General features: G+C 41.6%; 1 protein-coding gene across 1 annotated transcript; it reads right to left on the bottom strand.

The window, feature by feature from the left end:
* Positions 1-444: 444 nt before the first annotated feature.
* LOC132206153 (uncharacterized) lies at positions 445-10,055 on the bottom strand. The gene is made up of 5 exons (XM_059638931.1): positions 9,969-10,055; positions 9,802-9,883; positions 7,055-7,198; positions 3,768-3,916; positions 445-3,001 (listed from the first exon to the last, which is right to left on the bottom strand). The coding sequence occupies exons 1-5, from the start codon at positions 10,053-10,055 to the stop codon at positions 2,774-2,776; spliced, it is 690 nt and encodes a 229-aa protein (XP_059494914.1). The 3' UTR covers positions 445-2,773.
* Positions 10,056-10,387: the final 332 nt, after the last annotated feature.

Genomic DNA, 10,387 nt, shown 5'->3' with positions numbered 1-10,387 from the left:
GTCACTTACAAGCCACATTGAGGTCCATTAGATCCTAAAGACAGGCTTTTCTTATACTTAAAAAAAAATTGCCATGGCAGTGTGACAAATGTATATCAAATATAAATAGAAAATCACTGGGGAACATGAGTCAATACAGAATAATATGAAGTGGTCTGCCCATGTCAGCTAATTAACTAGATTGAACCTTTGGTGTGCAATAGTGAGTTTCTGTGTAATGCTCAGCTGGGCCTAGGGCTATGTCATGACAAAGCCAGTGAAATCTCTGCATTTGGCAGAGATTGAACCCATCAGATCAAAATGTAGTTTCCACAGATGCAATGCCATGTTGTATTTGAATCAGATTTGTAAAGTGAAACTGCTCTCCTTCCAGTTTAAGTCAAGTCTGTTCAAATGCTATAACACTTTGTATATTGAGTATAGCCAATAGCTCAACCAGTGTAAATGTGTACTGCATCCTTTAAAAACTGTTTAAAGAAGATTGTTTGTCATTAACAAATGGTAGTATATAGTAGAAAAATCAGCAATCCTGGATGTTTCCAAATGTTGAAGAATCATTTTGAGTGATAGTTATAATTGGACATTTCCACGTTCGTACAATGAGTTAATTTCTTTGTATATAATTTGTAAATTACAGCTTTAAGCAGTTACCAAGTAGTACACTCTCAGTTGAAACCAAATTAGAATAAACCAAATGAACTCAGTTACAACTGACTTTTTATTGCAGTGTTTGGGGGCTGGCCAGGACTTGAAGCTTTGCATGGGACATCCTTAGCTTAGCTAAGAATAGCAACTGGTTCCTTTCACTTTTTTTTACAAAAATGCCATTTGTGTGCCTTCTAGGTAGATTCCAACCATGGATAAAAGCCAACCCAATTCAACCTGACCTGAGGATGAAGAACCCCTACCTATTGAGGCAAATCCCTTGCTAGATCTTTAATCTAGTGTTAACAGCTAATGTCTGAACTCACTCTTCTTACTTGTTAAGGTAGACAAGACTTGAGTGGATGGTCTACTCTTATGTTTCTTTGGCTTCAGAGGGGAGTAATTTGTTTAGATTAGATTCCCTACAGTGTGGAAACAGGCCCTTCAGCCCAACAAGTCCATGCTGCCCCTTGGAGCATCCCACCCAAACCTATCCCCCTATAACCCACACACCCCTGAACACTATGGGCAATTTAGCATGGCCAATCCATCAAGCCTGCACATCTTTGGACTGTGGGAGGAAACTGGAGCACCCAGAGGAAACCCACGCAGACAAGGGGAGAATGGGCAAGTTCTGCACAGACAGACAGTCGCCTGAGGCTTCAATCAAACTTAGGTCCCTGGTGCAGTGAAGCTGCAGTGCTAACCACAGACACCATGCCATCCACTTGACTTGCTAGGACAGACTGTGACACCAGAACCCAAATCGGATTCTGACAGATGTAACAACATTGGTACTGGCAATGATTTCTCCACTTCTAAAATCTGCTGAGGCATTTTCTTAAAATAAAATTATCTTGTGGCAATAGTGGAATTTTGAACTTCTCTACATTGACAAAAAGGTTGCTTCCATTGAAAAGTTAACTTTCTGCACCCAGACCAGCTGAGAATTTCCAAAAGTTTGTCTATAATATGCAAGAACACATACTTGCCACATATTCTGGTGAGAATGGAAACAAGATTCTTAGTTATAAATATTTTCCTAGATTATGAAATTTCTTGAGGCAAAAAAAGTTACAGGTCTCAAATCCTTCACAAACCACCTGATGACTGAAAATGTTTTCACCAGACTGCATTACAATCAATGTAACAGTTGCTTTCCCCTCCCCCTCACCTCACAAAATGTGAACGGCTAATACCAGTCAAACATGATCAGTCCAACCCAGAAAGAGTAGTAACCCGAATACAGCATTGGTTAGAGTACATCACTATCCATTAAAATGAATCTCAGTTATGAGAACACTTGCTGTATTGGAGAAATCATTGGTACAGATAAGCAATGCTGGGCAGAGGATGGGAGTTGATAGCCCCACACACATTTGGAGGTAAAATGATACAGCCTCACAAAGATTTAAACTGAAGCTCACTTAGTTGCATCTGAACAGGTGTAAGTGATATGCACCATAGATCTTAAAAATCTGTGGCAGATAAACCTTAAAGTATTTCTACAATACAAAAGGATGGGACAATATACTTGAGCAACTTTACAGGGATTTTCCTGTCTTCAATAGGCAAGAGTAATTGACAACTCTGATCATCAGAAGTGAGAAAGTATCCAAAATATTAGTTAGTTCCTTGCCTGCTAAAGAAACTTTTAAAAAAAAACATCCTTAACCTAGTAGAGTTAGAGATTAACACCTTGGTATTACAGCAATATTTTGCTTTGTTTTCCTCAGCCACTACTCCATTTTTGACAAATTGGTAATCATCACCCATCTGGGGAAACAAAAAAAAAGTGATGCAGATCCTAAAATAACTGCAGTGTGAATTAAAGTGCACAGGTAACTAACTACCTAATATCAAAATTGTTTCAGAGATAGTAGGAACTGCTGATGCTGGAGAATCTGACATAACAAGGGTGTCGAGCTGGATGAACAGCAGGCCAAGCAGCATCATCCTGCTGCTCCAGTGTTGCTGTGTTCATCCAACTGTACACCTTGTTATACCTAACATCAAATGTCTGCTTACACAGTCAGTTATTCTCAAAGTTTTGCTTTTTTTTGTGGGGGGTGGGAAAAAGAGAGAGTCTCATTTTTAGGTCTCTGGTTGGTCTGCTGGTACCATTATTCTACTTTTCTGCACTTGGTGACAACTCCAGCAGTGTTCTTTCATCAACTTCCTCTTTCACTTCCTTTAATGCTAATTTATAAAGTCCATTTTCATACTCTGTACACAACCAGTAACCACGTGCTAGCTCTGATTCAAACATTGAGAATTGTCCTTTGTGACCCTGCCTGTAGAATATGATGTTGCGGTTGCTCCCATCCACTGTTGTTTCTTCTGGAGCATTCTGTTCCTAATTTTAAAAGAGAGAAAATGAGAAAAAAAAACACCACTTGTTACAACTTATCCAGGGCAATTTATTCAGAGTCTTAGTGAAATGCTGCACTGTAGAAACTAAATAGAATAAGAAGCAAAGAAACCAGAGAATGCAGGTACAGGAATCATTAACATTCATGAGATGAATTCTTAAGGGTATTAGGAGTACTGGGTTCACAGGAAGAGAATACTTCCTTTTATGTTATACTTTGAGCACCTGGAAGTCTGAAATGAAAAATTGTACATGCTGCCGGAGCCCTGTAAAGTTGTCTTTTAAATATCTAGGGGTTTGCACCAAAACTGGGCAACTTGCCCTACAGACAAGTCCTGAAACCTCTGTCCCTGTATCAACACAGCATGGACTGCTGCAGTTCAAGTGGCTTTCCATCACCCTCTTAACAGCAAAATGTGTCTCCCATGAATGAATTCAAACTCATTAAAGCTAAGGACATGGTGCCCATTCCCATGTGGAGTGAAAATTTGCATCTCCTCAATTGTCTACCTGCCCAAGGGGCTATTTCTGACTCCCAGTAGATTAAAAGCTATTGTAGCACCCCTAGCCCATTAAATGTCAAGTTCAGATTGAGACCCTCTTTGTATAGTTTTCAGCTGGGTGCTGAAATGAGTGGGAGAAGGGTAACCTTCAGTTTTTTAACCCTGTTATCCCTCCTGCTGAATACTGGAAAACATGCCTTGAGGATGCATGTCAAGGTTTGTTGTAATATTCTTAGGACTATACTCACCAGAAATTCAATACTTTTGGACTCACTGCATGACATCTGATATTTCTTTGAGTTGCACTGAACTACAAAGGAAACTGGAAATACAATATCCTTGAATCCACATGTTTTGCAGTTTGTTGACTCGTAGTAAATTACATCAAACTTGATGCCTATGAGAAAGATCAAAAATAAAGCATAAGCAATAATTTGTGTGACTAGAGACAAACTGATCCCAGGAACCCAAGAGCGTACATATGCACAAAAACTTTAGTTAGAATGTTGGTTGTCAAAAACACATGAGCCTTAACTTTATAAATAGAAGCTTATTCTAAATCTTCAGATCTTGTTAGGCACTAATCAGGAGCACTGTCTAATTTTGGATCTGCATTGTTGAAAGGATGTCAGTACGGAGGAGCTTTACGATAGAATGGTGCTGAGGTGAGGGACTTCAGTCTGTGTATACTGTCTTTGTGTAGACAGAAAGCAGAGTCCATTTTATCTGTCACAGGTCAGAATCAGGGAACTCCCTTTCTGACAGCACTGAGTATCCATATGTTACTGCGATCACAATAGGATCTTTTCCCTTTAGTAGAAAGAAGATTAGAGATTTTATGTAGAGTTGATCACAATTATGGTGACATTGTGATAGTAAGTTAGGAGAAACTTAAATCTTAATGGTCAGCATAGTTTAGACTAATTGAGTTAAAATCAATACCATCCCCCCCCCAAAAAAGAGAATTGTTCATTTTAATGTGATTGTTTTATCTTTATTCCTATCACCAACCACTGTACATTTTGGCAAGTTCTGCTGTAATCTCCCCTTCCTCACACAAGCCCCCTTGTGTGAAGATGTGTTCATGAGGTGGGATTTGGATCTGGATGGACTGATACTTTTGGTGTTCGAATTGCCCTTGTCTATCTAAGTGCTAGAATCAAATGCTGTTTGGCTGAGGTGTTGGAGGACAGTCAGCCAGTACAAACTGGTGTCAAGGCCCAGTTTCAGAATATTGAACAGTTGGGTCAAATCTGTAACTGAGCATGATCTAACTCAGCTCAGATGCAAGATCACTCCCTTGTCGTCCTCTGTGGAGCTCTATACCATCCCTAGATGGTGCAATTACCCAATAGCTTTGTGGATAGTCTCCTGAGCATCTTCAAGCCCCTACTCCAAAATCAGCCCTAGCAAGGGCTCCAGAGTGTGTGTGTTAATTTTGATCAAACACCTGAGGTATCACCAGGTCACCATTTTGTGTCATCTTCTGCTAACTAATGCTGGAGCTGTCAGCTGACAGACCATCTTTCCCTTGAACCCCACAAAAAAAAAGACACTTGCTTCCTGCTTGTTGAAGAGGCAGCTTTTTGACTAATTTTATCTGGGGCAGCATGGTGGCTCAGTGCTTAGCACTGCTGCCTCACAGCACTAGGGACCCACGTTTGATTCCACCCTTGAGCAACCGTGTGTGGAGTTTGCATAGTCTCCCCGTGTTTCCTCTCAGTCCAAAAGATGTGCATGCTAGGTGGATTGGCCATGCTAAATTGCCCATAGTGTTCTAGGATGTGTAGATTAGGTGGGTTACAGGGAGATGGATCTAGGTGGGATGCGGATGCGGAGGTTTGGTGGACTTGTTGGGCTGAATGGAGTGTTTCCACACCGTAGGGATTCTGTAACTAAAGACAGCAAAGTCCACAATTGTAAAAGAGTTCAGATATGTTATAAACACCTCTGGGACAGGATGGAACTTGAATCTGGATTTTCTAACCCAGAGGGAGACACCACCACTAGCCACAAGAGCTTTACCCACTGTCTTCTCAGTGGGCTGGTTTACAATGAAACCCCCAAAACTTTGCAGATTGGAGAATCAGACATTGAGGGGTGACTAGTTTCACATCCACTCATTGTAATTTGTGTATTTTCAGACGTTCAGTTCTAAATAGTTTAACTTAAATTGTCAGGACTCATTGCTATAAATGAGAGGGATTTCAAATCAGAAAAAAAATCAAATTAGTGACTAAAGAGAATCATCAGCTACTTTCTATATGCTCACATCACTGTTCCATTTTTATCATGTTTAATGAATTAGCTTTGCAAATGGGATAGATTGGTGAGGGGTAAGATCAGAAGGAGTTGGGAGCTCAGATGCACAAATCTTTGAAAACAATAGCAGAAATGATTTGGTCATATGAGGACATAATGGTTTTAGAGCAAGTGTTTGGGTACAGGAACTTAATGATTCAGTCATGGGATTTTGGTGTCACAAGCAAGGCCAGTGTTTATTGCCCATTCCTAATTAGGCCTTGGGAATGCAGTGGCGAACTGGTTTCTTGAACTTATGATCTCAGTAACATGCTGTCAGAAAGGGAGTTGCAGGATTTTGACCCCAGTGACATAAAAATGGACTGTGCTTTGTGTCTCATGCCTGAGAGAGAGGAAAGCGGTGAGGATTGTAATAACAGCTTGTTGGCTGGCTGATCAGTGGACAATTGGCAGTGTAGCCGAGACAGGAACCAAACAGTACAGGGACTGTGCGAGCAGTGGCTACAGGGTACCAAGCCAGTTTCAGAATCAGTGTTGTATCAACAAGGGTGGCAAATGAACAGATGGCTCTTGCCGATGCAAGATCTGGACTAGTGGATGATCACGCCTGGGCAACACAATTTAGGAAGGATTTGAAAGTATTAGACAGGGTGGAGAACTGGGATGATAAGCTTCAGTTCTGTTGAGAAATTGGAGTAGTTGGGACTGTTTTACCTAGAGAAGACGAGGCTGAGAGGAGACTTGACATATGTTCAAAACCATGGGAGCTTTTGGTGAAGAAATCAGTTTTGCACCTTGGGAAGTTTGAGAATCAGAGGGCACACTTAAAGTAATTGGCAAAAAGAGGACAAGGTTACAAGAGGAAAAGCAGTCATGCAGAAGATATTCAGATCTTGAGTTCATTGCCAGAGAGAGTGTGGTGCAGAGGGGACAGGATCTGGATCACCATCTAAAAAGCTTGAAATGGGGCATGGTGGGTGGGAGAAGAAAGAATGACAGACAGACACAAGCTTGTTAGGCCACACAAAAAAAAAACCCAATCATTCTGCAGTTCCTTTATACAATTGCCCAAATACAGCAACACTAAATCCAACAGGCACATGATATGTTGCCTCTTAAAATTATAATTATGCTTTTTCCAATTGATTGTCCCCTCTCAGTACATACCAAAACACTTAAAATGAGAGAATTAAATCTAATAGCACTTACAAATGGTGCAAACTTTTCATTGATTATTCACTTAAAATTTCCCAACCAAAAAAACAGAACATACCATCAACCTTTTCTTTCTTAATCAGATCACGAAAGTCTGCTTTCCGACATCTTTCATTTTCTGTGACTACCAATAGTTTCTGATTAAAATCCTTCACAAACACTGTGTCCTTGTATGAAAATTCAAGGCAGTCTGCCACAAAATCTAAAAGAAGTAGTGTTTTACAGTCAGGCAACAGCACCAAGAAAAGTCTTTTCTAAAATGACAATTCCTTCCAAATTCAAAACAGGAAACACCTCAGCCATTGACATCCACCATGAACAATAACAATGGGAACACCACCCACATGGCTGGCCTTCCAACAGTTCTGCAGAGGGAATTGTCAGAATGGAATTATGGCTCCACACTTCTGAAAGAAAGAGTCATGTTGAAAATGAATAGGATTGTAACTTCATGGAAAATCAGGCTCACAATTTGAAGACTAATGCATTCTCTATTGCGGGATGGCACAGTTCATTAAAATGTCCACTATCCCCTATACCCTTCCCTCTAAGAAGGAACAGCTTGTGGTCTTGTTGGTTAATTTTCTACAGAGAATTGGGGTGGGGGGGGGGGGGGTGGTCACAACATGGCTCAGTGGTTAGCAATACTGCCTCACAGCACCAGGAACCTGGTTTCACTTCTAGCCTTAGGTAACTGTCTGGGTGGAGTTTGCACTCTCCTGGTGTATGAGTTTCCTTCCACAGTCTGAAGATTTCTAAGGTAGTGGATTGGCTATGCTAAAATTGCTCTGTAGTGTCCAGGGATGTGCTGGTTGATGGGTTAGCCATGATAAATATGCAGTTATGGGGTTGGGGTGGGAATGCCCTTCAGAGGGTCAGTACAGACTCAATGGGCTGAATGGCCATTTCCTGCACCATAGGGATTCTATGTTCAAAATCTATCCCAGTAAGTACTGTAGCGCCACACAACATGGAGAGTATCCTCAATGTGAGGGTAAGACATGGGCAGATGCATTACTTACAGGTGGATTGAGGAGTTCTCCCCCCTACCCCACCTCAGTACCAGCTGCAGACCCAGTCTTGCAGCCTTTTCCTTTCGGACTTGGTCAGCTCAGTCAGTACAAGTACTACTGAGTTCCTCTTGGAGAGTCCCCCACTTGGTGTACATTCTGGTCCCTCCACCCTCAGTGCTTCTTGCAAGGGGTGTTCAGCTTGTAGGAGCACTGGTTCATCAGCCAAGAAGGGTTTGATACAAAGTATTGAGAAGGTTTTCTCATCCATGTCATGAGACAATGTTGGGAACTCCCAGGGAAACTCCCTCTTAACTCTACCACTGTTACCGATCTGTCCTGTCACACAAGCAGCGTAGACCAAGTCTTGGTGTTTGTAAGGCATGATACCATGTGTATGGCTGATGCTTGATTAGTCAGTGAGCGAGAAGGCTCTTCCTATCTTGGTGCAGCCTGCTTGATACTAAAGGCCAAACTTGGCAGGGTCAACAGGGCTGAGTTTGTCGTCGTTTTAGGTTGATTTTGTTCCTTTGAGGAATTTAAGCTGTTTAACAACTGGGCCTGCTGGGCCATTTTAAGAGATCAATTAAGAGTCAACCATATTGCTACGGGTCTGGAATCAAGGTAAAGATGGTAGATTTCCTTCCCTAGAAATGCAGTGGGGAACTAAACAGGTGCGACTATAATTTATAGTGGTTACATGGTCACTATTTGGTCAGCAATTTTTTCCATTTCTTTAAATGGCACCATTTTCCAGTCCCCAGAGAATTACCACAATTTCTGGAATACAAGTCCAGCAACAACACCTCTATGCTATCACCTGCCTGGGTTCTTTCACTGAAAGTGGCATCTCCCCAGTGTGCACCCCTATTCTTGTAGCTTCATAGTAGCTACTCACCAATGCTTGACCCTCTCCATCACTCCCATTGACAATCCCAGAATTGTCAGCTGTGGCTCAGAGGGCAGCACTCTCCCCTCAGATGCAGAAGGTCATGGCTTCCAGTCCCTCTATAAAGCAAGTGGATCAGAGGGACTGCTGTGCTGCCCAAACAGCTGTCTTTGGGATGAGCTGTCAAACCAGTGATTCTGTTTGCCATCCCAGCAGAACAAAGGATCCCATAGCCACAATTCCAAAGAAGAGCAATGGATTGATCATTAAAGAGCACAGATGATCTTGGCATTATCATACAGCTGTTTGTGGGGAGTTGCTGTGTACAGACTCGTTGTCCTGCTTCATTTATTATGCAGAACAACACTTCCGAAGTACCTTAATGATGTCATGCAAGGTGCTATAGAAATGCAAGATTTTTTAATATATTTAAATCCTTTGTGTAAATACATCGTTAACATCATTCAAGTAGCAGAGAAAACAAACAGATGTCAAGGAGATGGAATGACTGTCTGACAGTGGCTCAGTGGTTAGCACTGCTGCCTCACAGTACTAGGGATCTGGGTTTGATTCCACCCTCAGGCGACTGAGTGTGGAGTTTGCACATTCTCCCCGTGTCTGTGTGGGTTTCCTCCGGGTGCTCTGGTTTCCTTCCATAGTCCAAAGATGTGCAGGTTGGATGGATTGGCTGTGCTAAATTGTCTGTAGTGTTCAGGGATGTGTAGATTAGGTGGGTTACAGGGCAATGGGTCTTGTTGGGATACTACGTGGGTCAGTGTAGACTAGTTGGGCCGAAGGGCTGTTTCCACACTGTAGGGATTCTATTCTATGCTATACTATTGGAAGATTGAACTGTGAAAATAAAAAAACTACACATTCAAATATTTGGAAGTTTCCATATCTTACCTTTGTGAGATTCTTCGTGTTTCCACACAGGTTGTAAAAAGGAAAAGAAAGAATTAATGCTTGACTGATTGCTGTGATTGGTCTTAAAAATCAATAATTAACAGCAAAATAAACTTGAGTGATATATTGTCAGTTATAGATCAGTGCTTAGTACTTTCACCCCTTACCGAAGGGGCTCCAACCCAGAGTATTAAGCTGGGCAGACACTTGCATTGCCGAATGCTGCATTGTGTGGGTGACACCTGAGATGACATGTTAGATGAGGCACCAACAAACAGCCACAATGCAGGCAAGTCCTTCAGGAGTACTGCCTGGCACTTATCCCTCATTCAGTGAAAAAACCAAAAGCTCTGGTTAGTTTTCTCAATTCCAAGTGAGAATTTGCTGTCTGCATTACTTCTGTCATAGTGCTTACTTCTCTCCAGATACTACGTGCCAAAAGTTTAAAAATAAAAAGAGGACAGTAAAGTGTTTTGGGAATTTGTACATGGCACTCCATGTCTCATATGGAAGACAGCATTCTCTCAGTACTGCTTTGCAGCTCCATTTTAGTTTCTGAAGTCAGCTCTGAAGAATGGGACTTCAA

Source organism: Stegostoma tigrinum, chromosome 32 (genome assembly GCF_030684315.1).
Source record: "Stegostoma tigrinum isolate sSteTig4 chromosome 32, sSteTig4.hap1, whole genome shotgun sequence".
Lineage (NCBI taxonomy): Eukaryota > Metazoa > Chordata > Chondrichthyes > Orectolobiformes > Stegostomatidae > Stegostoma > Stegostoma tigrinum.
The sequence above is the reverse complement of the archived record's forward strand: the minus strand, read 5'-3'. Positions and strand labels throughout refer to the sequence as shown.

What these genes read in the sequence shown, in the direction of transcription:
- LOC132206153 (XM_059638931.1), bottom strand. Translation starts at nt 10,055, where the DNA reads ATGTCATCTCAGGTGTCACCCACACAATGCAGCATTCGGCAATGCAAG. An exon ending in TCTGGGTTGGAGCCCCTTCG is followed by an intron (nt 9,884 to 9,968) that starts GTAAGGGGTGAA and finishes TTGATTTTTAAG; the next exon opens with ACCAATCACAGCAATCAGTC. An exon ending in TAAGAAAGAAAAGGTTGATG is followed by an intron (nt 3,917 to 7,054) that starts GTATGTTCTGTT and finishes TCTTTCTCATAG; the next exon opens with GCATCAAGTTTGATGTAATT.